This window comes from Monopterus albus, unplaced genomic scaffold (genome assembly GCF_001952655.1).
Source record: "Monopterus albus unplaced genomic scaffold, M_albus_1.0 scaffold183.1, whole genome shotgun sequence".
Classification (NCBI taxonomy): domain Eukaryota; kingdom Metazoa; phylum Chordata; class Actinopteri; order Synbranchiformes; family Synbranchidae; genus Monopterus; species Monopterus albus.
The window spans coordinates 1,485,639-1,513,586 of record NW_018128063.1 but is presented as its reverse complement, the minus strand read 5'-3'; the positions used below and the strand labels follow the sequence as shown (position 1 = coordinate 1,513,586).

The window sequence follows — 27,948 nt, the reverse complement described above, 5'->3', positions numbered from 1 at the left end:
TATTAGTGGTCACTTATGTTAACAATGAAATGGTACCAGTGTTATTTATTAGTATGAGTAAATAGTCATGTTAAAAAGGAAGCATAAGTTAAAGCAGTGAAATTTCATAGGGTCTCTTCCATAACATTCACTCAGTGAAATTATTTACCTTCCATTTATAGAGGCCACAAGTGGTGTTGTAAAAATCAGTGTGACATTTTTGTTATTTAGTCTATTTTGAAAGCTGGTGGAGAGATAAAAAGGCAACATGGGCAGAGGGGAGATATGACATGCAACAGAGACTCCCCAGGTGGGGGCTTTGACTGTGGATGGTGTGGTTACATGGTCATTCTATTTCTGGTCGCTACTGCGCAGATTCTGGTTACAAGAAAGTAAGATGGCTGCTGCCGTATTCATGATATTTTGGCTTCATTTTTGCATAGTGGAGGGAAGTGCTGATGCCATGTCCATGGTAGTCAATAGTCAAACAAAACTAAATTCTGAAGGCACCTTGGAAAAAGGAAACTGGTGATTGGCATCTTTAGCCATGCTAGCAATGTGGCTCTAGTGATGGTGTCAGTTAATCAGCACACCATTTTGGCTCAGACTGAAGTTTCTCAGTACTGTAACTACTGAATTTGCCAATAAATGATATTCATGGTCCCTAGAGGTTAAATCCTGCTGACTTTGGTGATTCCCTTGACTTATCCTCTAGCATCAGTATGAGGTTGACATCTGCTTGACATCTACTTTTGAGTGAAACATCGCTTCACTTGTCAAAACTACTCACAAATGACAGCATGTTAACATGCTAAAAATGGTGGTAAACATAGTAAACATTATTAGCATTGTAACACTGTAATTGTAACCATGCAGATATTAACATTCAGCACAGACAGAGAGGACTGCTAATGTGGCTGTTGACCTGTGCTTGCTATTTTCTGATAGGTAAAAGTCTGAACAGTTAAGTCTATATGTCAATAATAATGAACACAATCATCAGTTGCAACCAAACTTTCACGACAGTGTAGGATAATTAACAAAAGTGACTGTACTAAAGATTCACTTAGCATTATTTTTAGAAACTCACATAATGATTTACAAGTCGTTTTATGTGTTAAAAACCATGTTTAACATGGTTGTAATGCTAATAACAAATTTTTGTGTTTGTGAGCTTTTTTAGTGAGTTTAATCTGACACAACAATTTCCCCAGCATGTAAATCTAACATAAAATTGAAAATTCATGCCTGAATTACAATGCCTTCTAATATGACAGCTCTCACTGGACCTTTTTTTTACATCTCCATCCTCATTATTGATTGTCCCCCAGGAGAAATGGACGGGGAGGTGGAGGGGCAGGTCGGGGAGAGCGGTGGCCAGGGCAGCCCAGGCTGCAAACCCAGGTCTCCATGGACCGGGACCTCCGGGGGGAGTCCAGGGAGTGCCGAAGGCTGACCAAGGGACGCTCTCTCGAGCATGATCCGGTAGGAGGAGTTGGTGGAGTAAGACAGACAGAGGAGGGGGGCTACCACCACATGGACCATAGCAGTGGCCCCCCTCACCAAGCAGGGCCCATCCCTACTGGAGGCCAGGGACACCCTGTGCCTGTACCAGGTTGTGACATGGGTGTAGTAGGGGAGGTTGGGGATGGTGCTCGGCCTGCTCAGAGGACGTTGGGTGGGGTTGGTGGGCCACATGAACACATCCTTGCCCAGCAAGCCCCTCCCCCTCAACTCACAGAGCCCTCTACTTCGGGCCCTGGTTCAGCCCCAGACCATGGACCTGCAGTGAGACGGACCAAACGGGAGAAGGCTGAGAGTATGCTGCGCAATGATTCACTTAGTTCTGACCAGTCAGAAACTCTGCGTCCGCCACCACCAAGGCCCTACAAGTCAAAACGGGGGCTGGGAGCCGGGGGGAAGAGACAAACCAGCGTCAGCAGCTCAGAGGAGGAGGGAGGGACCACACCTGAGTACAGCAGCTGTGAGGATGCTGAGATCGAGAGTGTCAGCGAGAGAGGTGAGGGACATCACTGTCTGTATGTCAGTATGAACATCTGTCATTTCATTTGTGTATTCATCAGGTCAGTACTAAAATCCTAATAACAGCTCTAATATAACGATACAGTATATGATATATGTAAGAAATAAAAGTAATTTTATAAATACTTATGCACTCCATCTGACTTCTTCCTGTAAGGTAATCTGTTTTACAGTGGTACAGTATGTCCAAACGCTATGCATTGTAACATTGACATCCATATAGTAGTGGGTGTCATTCATAGTGTCAAAGACATTTGCAAATCAAGCAAAGTCATGCCAAGATAATTTCCTCCATCAAGGTTTTGTCTAATGAAATCATATGATGAATAAGACAGGTGTCAGTATGCTGCTCTTAATCCAAAATGAAGCTCATACTGTATTGGGTCTGACTATAAATACTCCTCAGCCTGCTCATACACAAGGTATTCAAAATCTTTGGATATTGTTGTTTAAATGGATACTGGGCTATAATTTCCAACATCTGGTCTACATCTTTTTTTCTGTAAAAAAAAAACTTGAACCCTTTTAAGATCACAGGGGAAATGACCCCGGTGGATAGACTAATTGACAATATGAGAAACTAAAGTAGAAAGTGCAGTATAGCAGCACTGTCCATCAGAAATGGCTAGAACAAGATCCGCACCAGATGCTTTATTAATGGGTAGTGTAGATAAACACTTTTTTTCCACAGAGAAAGGACTTTTCTCAAAGTCATCAGGGCCAGTGTTTTTGTTATTGTAAAAGTTATTTCTAAATAATAGGCCAAATCTTTCTGAGCCACGGAATAAATTAGGTACCAAAATAATAGCAATGGCAGTAAAATGAATTAAAATGACAAGCAACTTTCTATTTATCAAAACACATCTTCAGTGACTAGTCTAGTCTTACCAGTTTGTGTGTTGGGCTTTCCTGAGCCACATATTTTTGAGCTGGTATGAATTTTCAGCAATAGCACTCATGTGAAACTGCGATATATATCTGGCTTGATTTCTTTAATATATTTTTCATAATCAGTTTGCAATTTTTACTTTCTAAAATAAATATTTTGTCTACCACACTACTAGTTTAAGAATTCTCACCTCCTTTGCGCAATGCATTATGGGACAACTGTCCAACAGAAGCACACTCAAAAATCAAAAGTGAGTTTTCTTAATGGCTTTTCCAGTGTGAATAGACTACAGACACAAAACCTGACTGGAATCTCATTTAACGTGGAATTGGGACTACTGTCCAATTATAAACAAGACATTGTCATTCACAGTGATGCTCTTCTTTCACATTAGACACAGGAGAGGATGTAACATCCCTTGTCTTGCATATCTTCAACCAAACCAGTAAATCTTTCTAATTCTTTCCCTTCGTCTTTAAGACAACCTTCCTTTGCCACCTCGTGGCCGCTACATACACTACCAACCCCAAGGTGCTGGGTTTACACTCTTTCCATTGTTTACATATATTTAGTGCCATTGTAAATTAGACAAACATGTATTAACAAATTTCGGTGAATGGCACAGCGCCCACATGACAGACCCAGCCAAGAAGCTTCTACACAGAGACTGTGTGCTTGGCTTTTGAGGGTATCCCAGTCAAATGTTTTAGACACCAAAATTGCAATACCGTAATTCTATAATCCCAAACTGCTCTTCCAAAGCCCCCCAAAACAAAACTACTTGAGCTGTAATTGAGTACAGGAATTCTCAAACAGGAAGCTGCTTGATATGCTGTTTCTCAAGACAGTCGAAAATCTCTTTCAAGTAGGAAACCACCCCACAATAATGTGAAAAACAAACTTGTGTCCTTATTAATGATTTTAACTGTAGCCAAACATCACTATTCAGTGATTTGTTCACAACAATCCTCTTTTTAGCGGCATCAGGTTTATTTTATAAATCTGGATCAACACTCTTTTTAGCAGCATCGGGTTCAGTCAAAGAACAAAATGGTATCAAATGTCCTACTTGATTTGGAGACAACCCTCAGTGGTTATTCATTCATATGATGAATTTTATGTCTTTTATGGGACCAAACAATCTAATGCTAGGACAATAATCTAATTTCCCTCATGTGAGACTATGTGATTTTTACATTACACGGGCCTACATTTCAAAATAAAAGACAAACCGCTTTACCTCTCTTAACAAATTTAGAACAATTTACCAATCGAGAAAGATCCTCAATCAGACAATTCAACATTTTAGAGTGCCCAATATGCATAAAATCTCTATATTTAGAAATGTTTCCAGCTCACCTGTTTATGAAGCCAGCAAAATGTCTGGAGTATTTCCGTAGATTGCGCGTCCTCAGTTCTCCACAGATCTCCACTTCCACATCAATCACTCCCAGACGAGCCCCCATCTGTTAGATTATACCCGGTTCTTTTATTGAAAGTGCGAGAAGTGAAGACAGGAGAGGACTGTATAAAATCAACAGGAAGTTTCCTCAAAGTCACACAGCGCTGGGATCAGAGAGCCAGAGCTCATGCAGGAAATCCGTTCTCTGAACCATGAGTTACGTTTTCTCATTACATTTATCTTCTTGGGCTAGGTCTGCCCTGGACAGAGTTACAACATTTCACACTTTGTAATCCTATTGGCCATTTGGCATGAGCTGGCCAAGCTCTGCTCACGCCTGCTTGCTGGAATGTGATAGAAAACCAGGCAGTATCACACAACATAACTATTAAACAATTGTATGTTTGCAGCTGCAGACCCGTATGTGCATAGGCTATTCCAGGACAAAGCAGGATCTGGGGAATATGCTAAATGGGCCAGGTGGTCATCTCAGGTTGTAGGCCCCCTGTCTCTGCAAGATATTACATGACAAAGCAGAACTTGGAATATGCTAAGCGGGCCTATGTGAGGATGCAAAACAGGCCAACAGGTCTGAGTTAAAATATAAAATAGGCCATCTGGTTACCTGAAAGTACAGACACTATGTCTACACAGAAGTTAAAGCAGGCAGTTTCTACTTCAGTATCACTTGACTTTCATCAATACAATTGAAAGATAAAAAAGCAAGGAAAATAAAGTTATGAAAGGGAACTAAAGGTATGAAAAGTAACTAAAGATTATAAAGTGACTGAAGCCTATAAGATTCAAATTTTACAAAGTGATGACTTAGTTTAAGGTTAAGGTGAGCGTAGGTTTAGGTATTAGGGGCTGGGCTAAGTCTTCAAAAAATGTGAGTCAGAATCAGAATCAGCTTTATTGGCCAGGTATTTTGAACACATGAGGAATTTGACTCTGGTACAGTGGCTCTCAGTATCCCAGTCAGTGTCCCCTGAAGTAATGGAAACACAACTTGTGTGTGCATGTTTGAACCCTCCCACTTGAACACTGTGTCATGGGATGTGAATGTAAAAGGGGAGAGAGCTGTTTAATCTCAGTACACCACCTTCATTCAGACTTTGTGAATCTGGAGACACATCTCTGCTTTAATTCTCTGTGTTCAGTGATCACAACTGGTAAGGCTACTCTGGTATGATTTACTGACTTTGGAAAATACTGCATGTTTTAACTATTTATCCTGTTATGTGTTCTTAAAATCCAAAGTATTACCCACCAAACTACTTGAAAACATTAGCATCTTACGAACGTTCTACATGCAGCATCTGATATTTGTTGTCTTTACTTGCAGGAACCCTGCACCTCCTGCAATGTTTTCAAACTTTTGTGCACAGTGCATGCAGGGGTCCGTAGCCTGCAGTCTGAATGTCAAAGTAAGCAGCTGTGCAAAGTACCAGTGTGTGCGAGCCTGTGTGCGTGTGTATCTTAATGTTAACCCTCCTGTCATCTTCAAGCTCTGTTATGTCACTTCACTGCTAATTTTTTCAAAATACTCAGGCTCACTGCTGTGTATTCCAGGAAGATTCTACCTGTCTGGTTGTATGTTTGCAAACAACCAACTCCACTGAATAGGTCTTGTGGCTGGAGCTGGACAATATTACTGAAGAGACAAGAAATATAATCTGTGAATTTGATAACTGTAATATTATAATGGAACTTACAGGTATCCCTTCCTGGTAGCAAGGTAATATTTGATACAAATCCTGAATTCTTTGAAATATTAGTTGAAAGAAAGGTTTCCCTTCATTACTTAAAACCCTGGAAAGTCCTGCAATGTAGACATTTATAAAACAACTAAATTATGTGACTATCACAAGCTCACAGAAGTTAGCAGTTAGCATAAGCTGTGGTAATTGTAACATTTTTTGACACAGTATTGGCCAAGCTTTAGGGATGCAGTTATCAGATTGTCAGTCTTCCACCACCTTGATCCAGCCTGTAACATCTCAACTATTTGCACAGTAAATGATAATGCTGTGACTGCTGTCATCAGTATACATTGATCAGCCATAACATTATGATCATCTGCCTAGTATTGTGTAGGTCCCCTTTCTGCCACCAAAACAGATCTGATCTGTCGAGGCATGGACTTCACAAGGCCTCTAAAGGTGCCCTCTGGTATCTGGCACTAAGACATCAGCAGTAGATCCTTTAAGTCCTGTAAGTTGCGAGGTTTGGCCATCATGGATCGGACTTGTTTGTCCAGCACATCTCACAAATGGTTGATTGGGTTGAGACCAGGAGAATTTGGAAGCCAAGTCAACACCATGAACTCATTGTTGTGCTCCTCGAACCATTTCTGAACCATTTCTGCAGTGTGGTCAGAAGCATTATCCTGCTAAAAGAGGCCACTGGCATCAGGGAATACTATTGCCATGAAGGGGTGTACTAGGTCTGCAACAATATTTAAGTAGGTTGTACTGTATGTGTCAAAGTAACATGCACATGAATGGCAGGAGCCAAGCTTTCCTAGCAGATCATTAACCAAAGCATCACACTGCCTCTGCCAGCTTGCCTTCTTCTCATAGTGCATGCTGGTGCCATCTCTTCCCCAGACAAGCAATGCACAAGCACTCGGCCGTCCACATAGTGCAAAAGAACGTGATTCATCAGACCAGGCCACCTTCTTCCACTGCTCTGTGGTCCAGTTCTGATCCTCACATTCACATTGTAGGCACTTTCAGCAGCAGACAGGTCAGAAGTGGTACTTGGACCGGTTTGTGGCTAAGCAGCCCCAGTCACAGTAAGCTGCGATGCCCTGTGTGTTCTGATCTTTCTATCAGAATCAGCTATCAGGATCAATCTATCAGATTAAGTTTTCCAACAGTTTGTAATCAGGATCAATCTATCAGATTAAGTTTTCCAACAGTTTGTACTACAGTAGCTCTAACACAGGTTAGCCTTTGCTCATAATGTTATGGCTGGTTTGTTATGTGTAGCAAAATGAAGATTGTACAGTTTTAAACACCTTCTAAAAGAGTAAACATGCCTAAATTATTCTCATCTTTAAAAACAAGCAAAGACTTATTAGGTGACTTAGCCCTTGATAATGTATTATGGTAGCAAATGTAAATATTTTCTAATAAAATAAAACCATGCTAGCATGAGGATTTTTTTTCTAAAAATAAAACACAACAGTTTATGTAATTTCACAGTCACTACCTAATAACCATGACAGTATTTAACAAACACAATGCATCTGACTGTAACCATGCTCAATATTATGACAGACTGATAAAATATGGTGCATTCATTGGAAAAGAGGGCACAAGCACCAGCCTGAACCCAGGCCAGATCCTATGACATCAATCGAATGGAGGCTAAACCTCCATTTGAGAGTGTTCTGTCACACTAGGTTTTAAACACACCGTTGTGGCAGTGAGACATTGTTTCCTTTTTTAGCTCGAGTCTGAGACACGGTCAGCTCTGAGATGTGCTTGCTGGCAGCTGAGAAGTGTCCAGCCAGTAAATCATTCTAAAATCCATGCAGGAAAATATACATACACACTGAAATATGTAGCCAGTCACAAAAAAAAAAGACACACAAATCGCACATGTGCATTTAATACACTTTTAACCTCCTTTTCTTTGAGTTTTTCATCCTATTGCCCCAGAATTCAACAGCAATTGCAAATTAGAATTTTTCTCCACCATATATCTTCTATTTTAAAAATTCACAACACTTTAGAATGATACTGTAATGGGGGTTTACCACTTAAAAATGTAGCATTTCAACAATTTTTGAAACACTTGTTCCCAAATCCAATAAAGAACAACACAGGGCAGCTGTTGTTAGCTTAAAATCTGATTTCTTCCAAGACTGATGTACCTGTTTTTCAGTGCAAAGTCGCTTTAATATTAAATGTGTATATTGTTATTTTTTTAGGCCTACCACTGTGCTTTCTGTTATTGGTAGTGAAGCTCCTCTGATGCCTCCTAACCACTGCTGTAGCTGTGTTTCAGCTCATGTTGAGTAACCTACTGATATACCCTCTCCCATCTTTATGAAGTCCCAACTTGTTCAGTCAGTTCTTTTCTAGCTGGAACCATGTTGCATAATTGGAAGCTGTAATCACTTTTGTTGCAGTGGTCACAGGTGTACATTTGTGCTTTAGTTTCAGTGAGGTTGCACCTTGGAGCCTGTGTTGTGTCTCATGCAACATGGCTCCAGGTAGAAAAGAACTGACTGAACAAGTTGGGACTTCATAAGAACGGGTCGTTTCCTAACCGGAGGATTAGAGGTTCAATTCCCGGCTTGTCCAGTCAGCATGTTGAAGTGTCCTTGAGCAAGACACTAAAACCCCTAATTGCTTCCAGTGATAACACCGGTGTGTGAATGGCCAAGTAGAGTGTAAAGCGTATACAAGTATAAGACCATTTACAGCAAGGGCTCTGACATCACACAACGGTGTTATCACTGGGTTCAATTAGAGGTTTCGTGTCTTGCTCAAGGACACTTCGACACGTTGACTGGACAAGCTGGGAATTGAACCGCTAATCCTCCAGGTATGAAACGACCCGCTCTACCTCCTAAGCCACAGCCATCCCCAAGATTGCATAATGTCACTGTAAGTTGTCACAGCTCCTTAACGTCATAGTCTCCTTGCTTGTTGGAGCGCTTGGCTCAGTTTTACTCTGTCATGATGTCTTTGAGGTCCTGCACACATTTCAGCACTGTCCCCGGCTCGTGTGTACAGAGGAAGCTGCATTTTCAGACTAATGCAGGAGATGGGGCTAAACAGTTGAAAATATTTTCTTTGATTGTCTCATATACTGTATCCTGCTGGATATACTGCATGATGAAAACTGCACTAGTTCCTGTTGAGACCCCCCCTAAAATAATCATTAGAATGTGTTTTGCATGCACATCATTTATTGTAGCTTTATCTTTCTTACAAACACCTCTTGAATTTAAGTCAAACTGTATCATATAATTTTCACAACTTAGTGACACAAATCTTCAAAGTTAATTTGTAGTGCCATAAACTTATGGCCAGTGAGAGCTCCTACTACTGCTCTGAGTTAGACTTTATTTAATTTTTAGATGGCACACTGAATACATAGCTTTGATATAGACAGAACTATCATTACATGCAAGCAGTTATGAAATGTATATGTTAAACCAGGAAGCAAACTGTGAGATGGATGGATGATAGGCAGGGACAAAAGTAAAGGTAACACCATGCAGAATTTAAAACCTTTTCTTAAAATGTTAATAAATTGATTCAATGTTAAAATCACAATGTTTCCATTTTAAGTCTAATTCTTTGAAGACAGAAAAAGTAAATAGAATTAATTAAATTAGATTAAATATGTTGTTTTTATAGCACTTTATAGACACATTTTTCTTTTTTAAGCATGTATGATCTAATTGCATTTTTCATTAACAAAGTTATTATAGCTTTTTGAATGAAATGGATAAAGTTATTCACTGATTGTTAGAAACATGATCAAAGTCTAATTTTTTTCTTTTAGTACACTCCAGCCTCCATATATGAATAACAGCTCTTTGTTTAAGAAGAAGAAGAAGCAGCAGCAGCTTTATTTATTGTCATTGTAACATTGTGACATGTACAATGAAATTATGTTTGGAGCTGACTGCCCCAGGCTGCGTGCGCCAGCGTGGGGGGGGGGGGGGGGGGGCGGCTCAGTGTCGTGCCCAGCCGTTGGATGTCACGTTTCCAAATCTTAATTTCCATGTAGCTATACATCACTGCATCACTCTTGGACTAATGATAATCACTTTTTATGATAATCACTTTTATTGGCCAAGTATGTTACACTCTCTGGTACAGAACTGAGGCAGCCATCTGCAATGCCAACACACCAATGGTGGCGCTGTCCCTGCGAGGCATTTGGCCATCAGGAGCAAATTGGGGCTTGGTGTCTTGCCCATGGACACTTCAACACGTAAACTGTGGAGAAGGGGAATCAAACCGCCAACCTTCTGGTTGGGCAACAACCACAACCTCTTGAGCCACAGCCACCCCTAATTTCACAACATCTAATCTGTAAAATATCTGGAACGGAATTAAGGCATTGTGCTTTGATGTCATTGCTGCCTCAGTAGAGGCCATCAGTTCTATTGCTACACCCACAAAGTCTGAGTCGATGTGTTTTCCCTTGCAGGCGACTGGGAGTGCTACCCACATGACCCCACTGTTTGGCATGTAAGTCACTATATCCTATAATAGTTTTTATGTTAAGTTTTCAAATCAGCATGAAGTAGTTTCAGATTTTTTTTAAAGTAAATTATAGGCAGGTCAAAATTTATGTGCACGTGAAGTATGTATGACTGCCTTTGGTGCTGTCAAGTGCTAATTGCAGGGGTAGTCATTTTTCACTCAATGGGTTCTGTACTTTTTACATCTTCTCTTGATGAACTTTGTCTTTCTGCTGTTTTTTTATTCCAGTGGATCCATCAATGTACAGTAAAACACACGACTTCTCATTTGCTACGACTTTTCCCAGACCCTGAGTGTTTACACCTGCAAGCGTAAATGCTTTTGCAAAATTACCGTGCGACTGTTGTGTTAAATCAGTTGGTCACAGATATTGGCAAACTACTTTATTCCTAGAAAAATGCTGCAAACTGTTACAGCCTCCTGTGTGATCAACTATAAGGAAACTGCATCAGATAGGTGGTAGCAAAACTTTAATGTATTCCAAGTAAGGTTATGCCAATTGTTGTAATTTTGGACTAAGTGCGAACCTATTATGAGATAAAGTAAAAAATGCATAGAAATAGAAAATATATTACAGGCGCAAATACATTGCTAATATTTTTCTAGTAGTTGGTTTTTGTATTCTTTTATTTTGCAAATGTGCAAGAGGAAAAAGACTATATGCATACATGTCTTGTGAGAGGCAGTGAGTGCATCTGTACATATCTCTTGTTTCCTGCAGCATCCTGTAACCTGGCAGCCATCAAAGGAGGGAGACCATCTAATTGGACGAATCACCCTCAGCAAGAGGAGCACTGCTATGTCTAAAGAAGCTGGTGCTCTGCTGGGGTTAAAGGTCAGAGTGGGGTTTAACAACACAGTACATGCACACATTTGTGTGTGATTATTATTTTATAAACAATAGTAATTTCACCATCTACAAATATGACAAATTGTTCTCTTTCTCTCTCGCTCGCTCCAGGTGGTGGGAGGCAGAGTAACAGAGTCGGGGAGATTAGGTGCCTTCATCACTAAAGTCAAGAAAGGAAGCCTTGCTGATGTGGTGGGACATCTCAGAGCAGGTAGCCAGAATGTTCATACAAGTCTTTTGACAACCAAAAGCTTTAGTTTGTTATAGTTCACCAGCTAAGCAGGACCTAAGGTGCAAACACATAAGCCAAAGAGTTGATTAAACTGTCTTTTAATGAAAGATTGTAACATTGGACTAGGGCAAAAAACACAAGAGGCTCAACCTGACACAAGTAACAGAGAACACTGACAGAAACTTACAACAGTCCAGTCAGGGAGCTACAGTAGGCAAAAGCACTCAAAACCACAAAAAAACCTGAAAGCACATACTGAAAATCCACAATGCACGTGAACAGGCAGGGTGTGGTGACTAGTGAGTAATGAACAGACAACAAGCAGCAAGGTGTGGAGACAAAATGAACCAGCAAAAGACTGAGGGGAAAGAGGGAGTATAAATACACAAAAGACCAGGAGGAAAACAAGGGACAGGTGAACCCAATGAGTGGTGATTGTAGGCTGGAGTAAAGCTGGGGCAGGTGAGGTGACAGAAAACAGGAAACTAACCAAAATAAAAGCCTCAAACAGGAAGCAAGTCCACAAATCATAACATAGTGCTTTAAATGTAAAACTTTAAAGGCAATGAAGTGTCTTTAAAGCAGTTATTAGAAGTCTTATTTTTGTCAACATGCAATAAGCAGGTGTATTTCTGATACAAATTTTTTAAACTCTCAGATTAAGAAGGATTTCCATCTTTTGCATCTGTTTTAAACAATGACGTTGGTTTCTGTTTTCCTTCCAGTGCATTTTCTGTGTCGCTTCAGTCACAGTCATTGTGCAGATTTCCTTGGGTGCATGTCTGCTTTTTTGCTTCTTGGTATGTTTAGTATTTTCCTGCTATGAATAATTTTGCGCACTGGATGCAGCTGTGAGTAAATTTCACTATACGTATAATTGCTGCTGGTTTCAGGATCAGAGACTTTCATGCACAAACACTGGTCAGTGATATTAGCAGACTACTAAGTGAATATTTCTGTGCAGTACTTTTAATAAATAGTTTTGTCACTGTCAGTTTTGGAATGGAAAAAAATAACTGTCAGGAGAAGAAGGTACAGGGAAAGAATTTTTTTTTCTCATATATTTCCATGTCCTGACATCAGTCAGTCAGGTTTACGTCCTACTCTTTAAAAGGATGACAGGAACTGGTTTGATTGGACATAACTAAAGCCAGCCCCAGCTCCACCTGCTCACCATGTATTCCTCCCTCTAATAATGTATTCCGCTTCTCCTCCACAATGCGCCCAGTAATGCCTGGTTGCACACAGACGTCTGTGGTCAAAAAAAACTGCAAAACATTGTTGAACAAACCCATATGTCCCTTGCACCTGTAGTTTAGACATGAGTTTAGCATTGCACCCTATTGCAAGAAAATAGAGCCCCAAATGTGTATTAATCTGCCAGTGAAAATAGTCCCTAACAAAGTGACTATTCCCTGCTGTCTGCATAGCACTTGTATAATAACACAATGCAAATAAAGCAATGCATAGCTGTTTTAAGACGTTTATTCTAGCAGCTGATAGTTCATGAAACATAACATCAAGGAGGTTTTGAGCATCAGTGTTTGAGCAATAAGCGTGACTGCTGATGTACCAGCCAGCCATATCTTGCTTGACTTTTATTGGAGTGGTAGTTCTGATAAGACATTAAGATAGTAGAGTGCTGGATCCACTGGAAAATCCCTATTTGTCAAAGTTGAGATGGTCCATATAATGTCTTGCCAACATTAGTATGCTTGGATAACGGTACCAAATGTGCCAGGCAGACAATGGACCATTTCTCAGGACACCAATGGAAGAAAATATGAAGTCCTTTAATCTTACTGGGGCAACTAGGTTTTCTGCTTCTTTCCATGGTGGGTTTTTATCATCTACAAACCACTGCCTACAGGCAAATAGTGTATCTGGGGCAGGGTTATTCTCAGTTTTCCTTGTTTTGCTGCGCAATGGACTATTTTTCCTAAATGTTTTTCTGGTTCCAGACATATGATTTTAACAGGAATTATTTGCCTTTTTTAAAGCCTGCTGATAACCTGTTCAGTGCTCATGCCCAGCTTGGTAAATACAGGGTTATTCAAAAAAGAATGAACCAATTTGATTACCCAGTATTTTATTAAGGAAAAGTAATACAAAACTCCAGCCAAGTCACAAGTATTCTACTCACAATCAACTTTTATTTCCTGTCTTACAAGTGTTCAGTGTGGCCACCACCTGCAGCACGGGCAACATCAATGCGATAAGAGAATTCCTCCCAGGCGCGTATTAGCATATCACAATCCACTGAGTTGATCGCTGTTGTTGGCTGGAGTATTGTATGACTTTTCCTTAATAAAATATTGTGTAATGAAATCGGTTCATTGTTTTTGAATAATCCTGTATAATTTGTAGCTGCTGCTTATGTAAAACTGCCATCACAAATACTTTCTCATGTACACGTACGTCTGGTTTCAGGGGATGAGGTTTTGCAGTGGAACGGGAAGTTGTTACCGGGGGCGACCATGAAGGAAGTCTACAACATCATCCTGGAGTCTCAAGCTGAGCCTCAAGTGGAGCTGGTGGTATCCAGGCCTATTGGGTAAGTCAGGAATGAAACATAGCCACTTGCCACCCACACTGTCAGTGTCATATTCTAGTATTTGTGGAAGATGCAACCCTTCGGTTTTATGAGTCAGTCACCAGTCTGCATGCTGCATTATATTTAGCCCTTACTTAACCAGGCAGTATTAACTGAAGCTCTGACTCAGAGCTGGCTGACCTCAGATAAGATAGAAGACAGGGACATTGATTTGTATTCCAAGTGCAACTGTACAACTGCATTCACAATATTAAAAACAGCCAGCCATTACCTGCTGCTTTGGGGTTTCCAAGGTTTTAGGCAAGAGATTTTCATTTTATTTCATACATCCCCTTTGGAAAAGCACTTAGGTTTATTTATAGGATGGTATAACATTAATTATTATTGACCAAATAACATCAGCTGTAAGCTCCATGACAGAGAAGAAGTGGATGCATCACATATTTCTGGTTGATCCCTTGTAAAAAGTAAAGTTGGTCCCTTCTCATGAACTCTGAAGATGACTCCTTTGAATTAGTATATCAATTTAAATTATGATTGCATATTCTTAAATAATAAATGTGTTTATCCTAAGCCAGGTATGGGTTGATATGCTTTTTATAATGATTCAGGTCTATAAAGGAAAGTTCACTATCATAGTATACTGCTTGAGAAATACTGTGAATGTAGTCTTTCCTAGACTATAACCCTTGTTTAATCTGAATAAAGTAGAGCTATGAATTTGAAGTAAGAGGTGGAATAGGAGGTAAGATTTTAATAGCTCCACGCAGCCAGGTGCAGAGTTCTGACTTCATATCTTTATTGATGAATCTTTCTTTACCTAATTCAGTTTTTACTAATCTGTTCTCGCTATCACTGAATGCCCTGAAGTCTCAATTCAAATACAGCATGTATTTCTAAATATGATACATGCATTTAGTTTTTGCCAGTATGTTCAAACAACTGCAGAATTAATCTGATTTGTGTGAAATTCACAGGATCACTATGCTTAGATAAATGATGCATATAATGCATGTGATGTGAGAGGAACTGTAAAGTTTGAAATTTATTTTTAAAAATTCACCACCACAGTTTTATTCAGATAACTTGCTTGTATGCTCAGATACTGACACCGGCTCAGCTTATCTCACTCTATGTCAGGAGCAGATGTCTTTAAAAAAGTACTAGTTCATTATTTATCAGGTCTCTTCAAAATAATATCTTTATCATTTTGTTGGAAGTTTTTCTTAAATAATACCGTAGCAATTCACTGGACTTTATTCACTCAGAATTTTTATTAATGTAACTGTGCCTTTGTTTCTTCATAATTAGTAATACATTACATTACTCTGTCCAAAAAAACATTCATGGAAATTAATGGAAAACTGTTATGCAATTACATACCTATAAAATAAAGTGTTGCAAATCATTTTACACATTTGAACCTAAAATGTCCAAAACCAAAAAGTCATGACTGTGTTCTGGGATCAGATGTAAGGTCTGAATTTTGATGTGCGCATTCACATATTTCTGATATTCTTCTAATACAATAAGAAAACGCACTTTAGCTTTATTCTGGAAAGACAAATCAAAATATGCATGTTACTCAGTGACATCTGATACTGAGAAACAAATGTACAAGTTGTGCTTCACTATTTATTTATTTTTTACAAAGTTGTTGTAAGATAAGCTTCTTGTAGTTACTTTGAACAGTATTTCAAAATAAAACACTCACTGTTTCTTCAAGATTTTCCAGCTTTTGTTAAGATTTAACCTCATCTCTTTGGTGGAAAAAAGTTGAATGTATTAATTTCTCTCCAAACACTCGCGAAGGGTGTATAGAAAATATCAGTAAGTAATCTGCCCATTTTATTAGGAACCCTTAATCCTCTCACATTTATGGAAATCGTTTTTGTTTTGTTGGTGCCATTCTGTATCCCAGATTGAATTGAATCCTGTTTAGTAGGGATGCAAATTAATGCAAATATTGGCATTGCAAAAAGAAATGCAGTTCATTTACAGCTAAGTTAAACTGAAGGTTCACATGAAGGGATGCAAAATGACCAGGAGGAAGTGTTCATCAATGTAACTTTGCTTTTACCAGCTTTTTTACACAGTTTATGCAGCATCTGGGATTCCTCTTTTTTAATTCCTGTTAAAGAGTGAGGAATCTAAAAGTAAAACCTAACCGCAGATTTCTTTTCGTAACTCTTAAGTCCTTTGTTTGAAAGTTGGGACATTTGGATTCATTAAGCAAGCAATTTTTGTTTTATTTCATATACATGGTTTCAAGCTTTGATTTTGTAGTGGGCTCCAAGGCAGCCTAGGGCCCATGAAACACTTATCAGTTGAATGTTTGGATTTAAAATCAAAAGTCCTATGCCAGCTCAGCCCTTTACTCTATGACATGTTAGTGATATTCATTTTCTCATCTTACTTTCAAAAAGAAACTAAATGTAAATTTGAAAGTATAGAAATATTACTTTATAGAAAGTAGTGTAGAATACTGTATCTGTTTGTTCTCCTATGAGTGACTGAAGAATTTCAACTACAGTCTACGTATGTGTGTGCTGCCAAACCTAATAAAAAACCCTCAAAATGTCAGTGGTGGGACTGCAAATTTAAAATACCAAGGTTTTATGCTTTTTATATTTTGAATTTTAAGTGACACATTTCACTGATAAGTGTTACATGGATTACCTACCATGATTTCTTTACATTATATGAAACTGGTATAATGGATTCTGGTGTTTCCCATGGGATCCTTAATTGTGGTTTACACAGAACATTTCAGATCATGATTGGCCCAACTACAATATACTGTACATGCAAGTCTGGGAAACACTGCAGCCATGAGAAGAGCTTGGCTCTACTCACATTTTCCCTTTGCTTCTCTGTGTCTTCTAACCATATTTGAATCTGAAATAGCTTTTTATGTTCTTACATTAATATGCATGAATGCCTGTGCATCAAAGACACTTAACTTTGTTTAATCTATTGTAGTTAATTAATATAAAACTGACATGTCTGCTGTTTCTTTTTTCAGTGATATCCCAAGAATCCCCGACACATCCCACCCTCCATTAGAATCTAGTAGGTATCTCCTGCGGGATATTGGAGCACATCTGTATTTGTGTGTTTGTATATTTGTCTTTATTTAACTTTGGCTGATTATCTGTTTTATGCATACAGTTAGACTTAATATTAAGATAATTCATATGTTTGATACATAAAAATACTTATAGTTGAAGTCAGAGGTTTACATATATCTTAGCCAAATACATTTATGCTCACTTTTTCTTAACTCCTGACATTTGATCCTATAAACATTCCCTGTCTTAGGGCAGTTAGGATCACTACTTTAAGAATGTGAAATGTCAGAATAATGGTAGAGAAAAAGATTTATTTCAGCTTTTATTTCTTACTGTCAGGAATTGGCGCGTGAAGCTACCGATAATGTCAAGGGGTGAACTCAATTATAAGGCCAGATGAGTAAAAGCAAAAACTGTCTCTTTAATAAGAGACAGTCAATGGACGAAACGATACAGAAAACCGATTAAACAAGAAACACACTCTCAGATCAGTAATACAGTCCAGGGTCAGAGCCAGCAAACGTACACGTTCAAGGTATCCACGAAAGCACGGTCAAAAGAAAAGTCCCAAGGTCAAAAACACAAAAAACACGATCAGAATCAGAGGGGTTAGGCAATATTCAGTGGTCACAAGGTAGTCCGTGGTCAGAGCTGGAATAACAGGTGCAAGACAAATGCTGGAAAGTCTGAACAGGAGTCTAGAACAATCTGGCAGCTTCCCAGTGGGGGAAAGCTGCCTATAACGGGGTGAAAACAGGTGTAAACACTAACTGCTGATTAAAGTAAAAAGCCCGAAACTGAGGTGAAACTGAAACAGGAAGTAATGTCAAAATAAAAGCATGGGAACTGAAGCCAATGGGACAGAATCATGGCACTTTCATCACATTCCCGGTGGGTCAGAAGTTTTCAAGTTCAAAGTGTTTATTTGTCATATGCACAGTTAGGAAACATGTTTCCCTGTACAATGAAATTCTTACTTTGCCGTCCACATAAATGCCACAAAATACAAATGAAATATAAAGTAGATAAATAAGTAACACAAAATCTAAGGCACTTTAAGCAGCAAATGCAGCAATATAATAAAAAATATATAAGAATATAACAGAGAATGTATGCTGCATGGGAGCAGCATGTGCAGCAGTCAGCAGTCAATGTGCAATTATGCATGTGCAAACTGAGAATGTAAACAGTACATCACGTATTTCCTGGTAGTAAACTCCTCAGCTGTTTAGGAGTCTGATGGCAGGTTAGTATATACACGGTTAGTATTTGGTAGCATTGCCTTTAAATTGTTTAACTTGGATAAACATTTTAGGATGCCTTGCACAAGCTTCTTACAATAAGCTGCTGTAGCTTTCGCCCATTCCTCCTGACAGAACTGGTGGACCTGAATCAGGTTTGGAGGCCTCATTGCTCGCACACGCTTCTTCAGTTCTTCCCACAAATTTTCTATTGGAGGTCAGGGCTTTGTGTTGGCAACTCCCATACCTTGACTTTGTTGTCCTTAAGCCATTTTGCCACAACTTTGGAAGTCTGCTTGGGGTCATTGTCCATTTGGAAGACCCATTTGTGACTGAGCTTTATCTTTCTAGCTGGTGTCTTGAGATGTTGCATCAGTATATCCACATAATCTTCCTTCCTCATGATACCATCTATTTTGTCTAGTGCCCCAGTTCCTCCTGCAGCAAAGTAGCCCCACAACATGATGCTGCCACCCCTGTGCTTCACAGTTGGGATGGTGTTCTTTGGCTTGCAAGCCTCCTCCTTTTTCCTCCAGACATAATGATGGTCATTATGACCAAACAGTTAATTTTTCTTTCATCAGACCAGAGAACATTTCTTCAGAAAGTAAGACCTTTGTCCCTATGTGCAGCTGCAAACCATAGTCAGCCTTTTTCATTGCAGTCTTGGAGCAGTGGCTTCTTCCTTGCTGAGCAGCATTTCAGGTTATGTCGATATAGGACCCATTTCCTCTATTGTCTTCACAAGGTCCTTTGCTGTTGTTCTGGGATTGATTTGTAATTTTCAGACTAAAGCATACTTACCTCTAGGAGATAGAACACATCTCTAGGAGACAGAACACATCTTCCTGAGCAGTATGATGGCTGCATTGTCCCATGGTGTTTATACATGTGTAGTATTGCTTGTACGGATGAACATGATACCTTCAGACATCTGGGAATTGTGCCCAAGGATGAATCACACTTGTGGAGATACACATTTTTAATATACATCCACAGGTGGACCTACTATTGACTCAAATGATATCAGTTATCCTATCAGGAGCTTATAAAACTTTGACATTTTCTGGAATTTTCTAAGCTATTTAAAGACAGTCAACTGAGTATGTAAACATCTGACCCACAGGAATTGTGATGTAGTGAATTATAAATGAAATAATCTGTTGGAAAAATGTCTTATGCATAAAGTACATTATAACCAACTTGCCAAAATGATATCTCTATTTACATACACTCCAACCTAACTGTACATAAACATCTGACTTTAACTGTAGATCTTACAGAGAGAAAGACTTGATTCTATGTTAAACACTTGTGATGAAAAGGAACTTTGGGAACATTGTCTATTTTCTTGTGAGTTAGATGAAAAAATTGATAGCACTGACACTTCTGCACCAGTTATAGAGCTGGAGCTGAGAGGTAGTTAGCTTAGCATGCTTAACTCAAAGTGTCAACAGCTGGCCTGTCTCCCAGAAGAAAAGACTATCAACACCTCTGAAGCTTAAGCTAGCCCATTGCAACTTGTGTATTTCATACAGAAAGACATAAAAACTATGTCGTTTTAGAAGGAGATACATGCTGCACCTACTGTATTTTTCAATGGACAATAGCCAGCAGAAACCTACAGTATATGATCTGTGCACACCTCAATGTTATGGCATTCTAGGCTTTAGCTAGAGAGCTAGTGTAAGAACAAAGTCAGTCTTATTGTTCTCTAAAATTTGTTTGACAGTGTCCTCACAAATGACTACAGACTCAAAAGCTCAAACCTGACTAAACTGCAACACAGAAGGCTCCTAAAGAAACCAACAGCACAGTCAAGGAGCATGCATGATGAAACTGAGAACATACAAACCATCCGAAACAAAATAACAAACCAAATGCAGGACAGAGTGAAAACCAGACTCCATATAATTAAAGCCTAAAAACCCTGAAAAAGGCATGAGGAATTAGTGAGAAAAACATGGTCAGAAGCACAGGGGATGATGGCAACATGGAAGCCCCCCTACCCAAGTCTGTGACTTGTCTAGACTTGACTGTTTTAGCCCCCTCTGAAACAGAGCTTATATTCTTTCTTTGGGGTTTTAAATCATTGTTTTCTTTCATCTTCCTAGCAGGTTCCAGTTCTTTTGAGTCCCAGAAGATGGAGAGACCATCCCTAAATGTCCTATCTCCCTCTAGTCCCGGAATGGTCCAAGATGCTCCACAGTTAATGCCAGGGCAGCTTTCAGTGAGTGTGTGCACTTTGAATGTGTGGGACTGGTGGTGTGTTAAAATGAAGATGCAGTATCAGATGTGTCCATTTGTGTTCCCTGCTCAGGTGAAGCTGTGGTATGACAAAGTGGGTCACCAGCTAATAGTAAATGTGCTACAGGCTGTAGAGCTTCCTCTTCGGCCTGACGGGCGGCCCAGGAGCCCCTATGTAAAAATGTACTTCCTCCCTGACCGCAGGTATGCCAACCACCCATTAGAAATACACAATAACCATTAATATGAAAGTGTAAATTCATTAACTCCACCAAGGAGGTTATGTTTTTGGTTCCGCATGTGTGTGCGAGTTTGTTTGTTTGGTTAGCAGGATTATGGACAAATGGCTGGATGGATCAACATACTTGGTACAGACACTGGTGGGAACCAACCCTAGAAGTGATTAGATTTTGGCTGAAAAGGGTCAAAGGTCAAGGTCACAAAATAGTGGAAGTCACAAAAATCCCTATCTTTAACATGAGGCAAAATTTTTAACATTTTTAAAATTCATATCTCCATCAAAAGTTATCAAATTATTTGAAATTTAGGACACCTATGTAGGGTGGTATTGTTTATCACCAGACCAAATTTCATCCAGATCTGATTTGGATTCCGGATCTGACTGCAATTCAAAGTTCACATTGAAAACCCCAGGTAACACATGTTTTCTGCCTAAACCTGGCCTATAATGAAGATAGAACCCTGAAAAGTTCAGGTAAGATGCACAGTATAACTGCCTATTGTTTGAAGGCCACTATTTGCTAACCTCTGGACAAAGGAACACAGCTTAACCTCTCACACTAAGGTGGCATATCTGAAACCTATCAAAGCTTCAAACAATGCACATACCCTAAAAAAAGATCCAGATCTGATCTAGATCAAGGATTTTGTGTTGTTCTGGATCTACTTTTTCACAAGCGACCCACTTGCATGAGCAAATGTTGTGCCTTGGCAGAGGTATGTGTGCTCTCTGAGTGTTCTTGTTTCTTCTACAGTCTACATAGTATTAAAAAAACTCAAATGTACTACCTTAGACGCCACCAACAGGTATCCTAAAGCTGCATTAACTAACTTCACCCTCTAATTTTTGACTGTTAAGGGTGAAGTGAGAATTAAACCAAACTCAAGCCGTATCCCCTCTTCATCTCCCTCCACTCCTCTTTGCCCCTCCTGTCCTGTCTCTGAAACTACTACATATGTGGTCACAACAGCCAGAAACAGTTGTGGCAGTTGGGTAGCGCAGCAGTAATAACTGGCTCCAGAACTAATGTATAAGGAATATAGAGCCCATGGAGCCTGTTATTTTCGGAGGCATGTTACACATTGATAGTTGAAGAACTGTTAATGGCATAAATTTTAAAATCTCACTAAAATGCTACATGGACTGCAGTGTTACGTCCGACATAAACTGGACCAATACTGAGCAGAAATTAGCAAAATTACTTAATTTGCTACTCCAGGAACACACACTGGTTTCTGCTAACCGGACAACAAAATACTAATGTTTAATTCAATGGAAAGGTACAAAATTGGAAAGCTAACGTTAGCTTGCTAATGATGCCAACATATACATGTTAGCCAGCTACAATACTTATGTGCCCAGAAGGAAGAAAGCCACATCATTGTCAAATTTTAGTGCTCTTCATCTCCGTCATGCCAAATATTTCTGACATGTCAAACCGATGTTAACCCCGGTGTTGCCTCTTTCTTTGTCACTCTTTCTGTGCTATAGAACATGGCCTCTTGGGTCTCCAGAGTCCATCTTTAAAATGAGCCATACTGGTTTGAAAAGCGCATCTTATAGCCTCAGATCAGCTGGGATGTGGAAGAAGTGTGGTGTGGATTTTAACAACACTGCCCAGAGAGTGATAGAAGAGAGGGCCTGAAGATAGCAGAGTGGGGTCAAGGGGTGTGGGGTTTAGTACAGCAGGTAGACAACACTTCCTGATAAATTTTTACTTGATTTATCCAAATTTGTGCTAAATCTTAGTTAATGCAGCTTCAAGTCTGGATTTAATGCTTATTGCCATAATTTGGGAAAAGGTGCACACTATACTGTGATGTAGATTTGAGAATAGAATGATGTAAACAATGAAAGTGACTCCACTGTGGCTGTGTATCTGTACTGTTTAACACAGTGACAAGAGCAAACGAAGGACAAAGGCAGTGAAGAAGACCTGTGAACCCAAGTGGAACCAGACATTCATCTACACTCATGTGCATCGCAGGGATTTTCGTAACCACATGCTGGAGCTGACTGTGTGGGACCAACCCAGGTCACCAGAGGAGGACAGCACCTTTATGGGAGAGGTACCACACACACACACACTGTCTACTTTCTAGCACAGTCCTATGTTACTGTCCTTTCAACCTGTGCTTGAGATGATAGTGATTGGGAGTCTGTAGCTGGAGGAGCTGTTTCTACCAGGAGAAACAAACTAGTTGTGTGTCTGGGTGTTTCCTTTACCCTGCTGTATTCCCATGACATTAAATTTTTTGGTCAAGGGACTTTGAGACATAACTCAGGTTGTTAAAGTGTACAGCCTGCCATACTGTTTCTGTTCCTGCATTTCCCTGTGTAAAATAACGCAGCTAAAAATAGTGTAGTGACCAGATGTGGTTTAACTTGGGGGGCCTCTGGACTGATGATCCAAGTAATTTAAGTGTAGAAGGCAACCTCAATTTCAGTAGGAGCAGGGAACTGTGGCTGTGATAATCCCAGGGTATGCTACTTGGCAGACAAAGTTAGTGACTGGCTAGTGAACATAGAGCATTTAACAACTAAAGGGCCAGATAGTATTTCCCTCTGGAGTCACTGGGGACCAAGAACAAAGCTAAAAGAGAATGAATACTTAAATTTGTTTCTCGTACACAAACACAACAGGATGATGGATAATATATTAGTGTTGTGTTATCTCAGCTTGTTCTGCTGACCCCCCAAAAACTGCAAATGTGACTGTGATTTGAACAGATCTTGATTGAGCTGGAGACAGCCTTATTAGATGACAAGCCTCACTGGTATCCACTCCAAACCCATGATGTCTCATCCATACCACTGCCCCGACCTTCCCCATACCTGCCCCGACGACACATACACGTAGATGCTCCTGGAAAGAAGCTGCAGTGTAAGTCTGAGAGTGTACATGTGTTTTTGAATGCCCTGTAAGCTCTTTCTTATCCTTTGTGTGTGAGTGTGTATGCATGTATCACTGTATATTGCAAGAAAGCAAAAGTGATGTGTGGTTTACTATCACAAAAAAGTATAACATGTCACTGTAAATGTCTGCTTTTGCTGCCCTTCCCTAATATTGTATTTGTGCCTGGATATGTGCATGTGTCTATACATATCGGTGTATGTGTGTCTATGACTGTTTAGGTTCTCAGCTTGTAACAGAGCCTGAATTTGATGAGAGTACAGCAGTAGTGTCTAAAGGTGGGTGGGGACCATTTCCTAGTATTACACACAGTGTTTCCCAAAGCTTGGATATTTATTTATGGTGTTTCAGCAGCTGCTTTGTTACAACAGCAGAAAGTATCTGCATTCATTATCAGCAAAATTTGGGATCACGTTTCAATTCTGTGTTTCATACACATGTCAGGATCGGCGCGTGACGCTGCTGAATATGTCGTGGGTGAACTCAATGAAGTGGCCAGATGAGGATATGTGCAACAAAACCGTCTTTTTAATAAGAGCACTAATGCTGAACAAAAAAAAACGAGACCAAGACACGGTGTAACACAAAACGCACTTACAGGTCGATACAGGTCAAACAGTCCAAGATCAGAGCCAGCAAACACATACATCAAAGGAATCCAAAATGCGTTGTCCAAAGGGAAGTCTGATAAATCATACACAGTAAGCAGTCCGAAGTTAGAGGGTAATGCAGAACAGAATTGTCACAGTGCATGATCCAGGTCAAAAACAGGAAATACCAAAACCAAAGTCAGAGCTGGAGTCTAGAACAATCTGGCAGCGGCCCAGTGGGAGGACACTGCCTAAATAGGGGTGAAAACAGCTGCAAACATTCAGGAGCAGGTGAAACTAATGAGAGTGATAATTAAAGTAAAAAGACCGAAACTGTGGTGAAACGAAAAATAGGAAGTATTGTCAAAATAAAAGCACCACAGGAAGCACACGGAACCGAATCATAACACAAGAAGGAGCTTTTTTTTAGTTATAAGCAAGGTTGCATTGGTGGTTATTGTGCAGTATTGTTTTTGAAATTTTTGTATATTCTTGAAACTAAACTGAAGTGTAAATCAATATTGAACAGACGGCAACAAATATGACAGGTCAGTGTCATCTCTGTATACTACATGCTGGCATGGGGTGAAAACCTGCAGGCTCCAGTCAGACATTGCTCTGCCTCAGGTGAGCTCTGAAATGGGTCTCTTAAAATATTCTTTTAAGACATTAATTTCCTAGCCATTAGCAAACCAAAAGCTAAAGCACTTCCATCAAACACTCAGCTCTTTGTTTCTATGTGTATTAGCGTACAACTGTAGTGTCAAAGTCTGTCTCTGTTGTGTTTGTTAGGGTTGGTCTAGTAAATACAGTAGATTTGTTAACAAATCTGGGCGATTTGATTATGTATTTCACTGGTAATAATCTGAATTATCCCAGCAATTTGATCACTTTAGTCTAGAAGAAAAAAAAAAGTAATTGTTATTCATTTCTAGGTTTTAGCATCAGTGTTCAATGGCAATTGTCATTTCACCCTGACAAATACTGTATAATCTGGTGCAAATACCTGTATATCAAATCAAATTCCATATCAAAGTGAAAAACATAATGACTAGTGCAGACTTTTAAGGCCTTTTAGCGATGGTCTATGATCTGTTTCAGACATTTTGAACCCTAATAGTAAAATTTAGGAGGAAACACTGAATATTTCAAACATATGGAATTCTTTTATGACATAACTGGTCAAATTCTGTCATGAACGGCGCATGATGCTGCCGAAAATGTTGGTGAACCCGATTAAATGGCCAGACGAGGAAATGTAAAGCAAAAACACGTCTCTTTAATAAGAGAACTAACACTAAACAAAAAAACCATACAAGACACGGTGCAAGACAAAACTCACAGGTCGGTATAACAGTCCGAGATCAGAGTCAGCAAACACATACAGTAAAGGCAATCCAAAGCTCGTAATCCAAAGGGGTGGTCCAATAAATCATACACAGTAGCAGTCCGAAACAAGAGGGCAAGACAGAGCAGAGTAGTCAAAGTAAACGATCCGGGTCAACGCACAAAATAGCAAAACCAAAGAACGCTGGAGAGTCAGAGCTGGGGTCTAGAACAATCTGGCGGGGACTGGTGGGTGAAGGCTGCTTATAATGCGGTGCAAACAATCGGGAGCAGGTGAACCTAATGTGAGTGATTAGTAAAGGAAAAAAAAAAGACTGAAACAGTGGTGAAACAAAAACAGGAAGTAAGGTCAAAATAAAAGCCTGACAGGAAGCAGTGGAACCAAATCATGACAAAATTCAATATTTAAAAGCTCACCATATCACTTTAAGTAAAACATTTTAGGCATAACCCTACCCTTTATTTATTGTTAATAAGTGCTCAAGTTAAAAAGAGAGACAGAAGGAATGGGGAAAATACACTACATCACTTTGCCCACTTTTTGTTTTCATTTCTATGCATGGTTAAAATAAATGAAAAACCTTGGTAGGACTTTCAAAAATAATGATAATGGCTCACTGTGAGCTCTGAGGTACTGTTCTCTTGGAAACGAAGCCAGTGACCTTGGAACCACAACAAAGCCTGACATAGCTGCAAAGATCCTCTCAAGGCTGGTTTGTCTGTATTTATATTTATATTTTCAAAATATTTTGATATACTACTGAGGACAGAAAATGTACAGTAATGAAAAATAGCTGGCTGCAGTTTTGCTAGGCTGATCTTAGTCTGTATCCTTATAACATTGGTACTAACATGTTAACATATACACTATTTTAAGAGTAGTGAACTGTGTATTAACATTTTGGCACACTAGGCTTATGTGATGTAACATCATTACTGACATGATTTTAAACATCTTGTGAAGTAGCAGGCTACTACTACTCAAAGATCCCCATACCTTCTCAATTTGGATAACAATAGTTGTCCTCTATCATTCAACACAGTCTAGAAAGTTCCACACATAGAGCTGTGGACCCAGTGACCTGCAGGGGACACCGTGATTATACTGATGCCACTTAAATCAATATATGTTCTAAATTTGGGCCTTATAGAAATGGTTTGAGTTGTGTTATTCAGAGAGAAGGATATACTGCATGCTGCATAAGCTGTACTGCATAAATGATGAGTGTCTAGTTAAAAACAATTCACACTCTTGTATTCACACTTCCAGCATGTGGCTCCCTAATTCAAAGTTTGGGGTGTAGACTAAAGTTTTGCAAGTTATAATGTCACTTTCATTTGCCATGATTAAGGAAATGGTTTGTGTAAAAAAATAAATATATGTATATATGTATATATATATATATATATATTTGATGTTAACATTTTGTGCACTCCACATTTACTTTTATTCACATTCACACTGTGTGTATATGTGTTTGCACATGCATGACCCCCACCCCCCGCAGCAGATGGGCATGGCAGGGAGAGGCAACGAGAGTCTACATCTACTCTGGCGATACCAGAGCAACAGAGGATGCCCAACCATCACATACGTTCCCGCTCAGTCTCCCCGCACCGCGAGGAAGAGGGGCGCAACCGCTCACGACCACCCAGCGTTCCCACCCAGAGGTGAGTGCCAGTTGAAGACATTTTATTGTAAAGGGGCAACATTAGACATCATGTAAGCTTGACAAATTGGCTGTAAGACATTTTTAATTTTACCGCTCATGTAGAGTTGGAGGCGATGGTCAGCTTCACAGTGGCTGAAGTGAATTCCAGTAGTGATATGTTTATGCATGGATAATCCACTTTTCTGCTGCACATTTACAATGTATTGTACATTCACTACAGTATATTTAAAATGGTCATATTATAACTAAAATATGACTTTATACACTGCTTTGGACTCCTTTGATGTGTAAGAATTTAGATGGAACAGCATACTGTAAACAGTTTAACTATTAGTAATCTGATATTATGCTTCTCTATGCTGCATACAGTAATCTAGCCACAGGGGTTGCAAGCCAGTGACTTCTGTACCGGTCCCAAGCCCGGATAAATAGAGAG

At 39.5% G+C, this 27,948-nt stretch overlaps 1 protein-coding gene across 1 annotated transcript in view; it reads left to right on the top strand.

The window, feature by feature from the left end:
* LOC109969842 (regulating synaptic membrane exocytosis protein 1-like) overlaps positions 1 to 27,948 on the top strand; it is a 113,719-nt gene that overhangs the window by 59,528 nt on the left and 26,243 nt on the right. Inside the window, exons 5-17 of the mRNA XM_020617025.1 lie at positions 1,311 to 1,999; positions 10,497 to 10,537; positions 11,274 to 11,387; positions 11,514 to 11,613; positions 14,065 to 14,188; positions 16,001 to 16,018; positions 17,214 to 17,260; positions 20,615 to 20,730; positions 20,821 to 20,951; positions 22,886 to 23,057; positions 23,719 to 23,872; positions 24,124 to 24,180; positions 27,348 to 27,510. Coding sequence (XP_020472681.1) covers positions 1,311 to 1,999; positions 10,497 to 10,537; positions 11,274 to 11,387; positions 11,514 to 11,613; positions 14,065 to 14,188; positions 16,001 to 16,018; positions 17,214 to 17,260; positions 20,615 to 20,730; positions 20,821 to 20,951; positions 22,886 to 23,057; positions 23,719 to 23,872; positions 24,124 to 24,180; positions 27,348 to 27,510 — 1,926 coding nt within the window. The remainder of the gene's footprint in view (positions 1 to 1,310; positions 2,000 to 10,496; positions 10,538 to 11,273; positions 11,388 to 11,513; positions 11,614 to 14,064; positions 14,189 to 16,000; positions 16,019 to 17,213; positions 17,261 to 20,614; positions 20,731 to 20,820; positions 20,952 to 22,885; positions 23,058 to 23,718; positions 23,873 to 24,123; positions 24,181 to 27,347; positions 27,511 to 27,948) is intronic.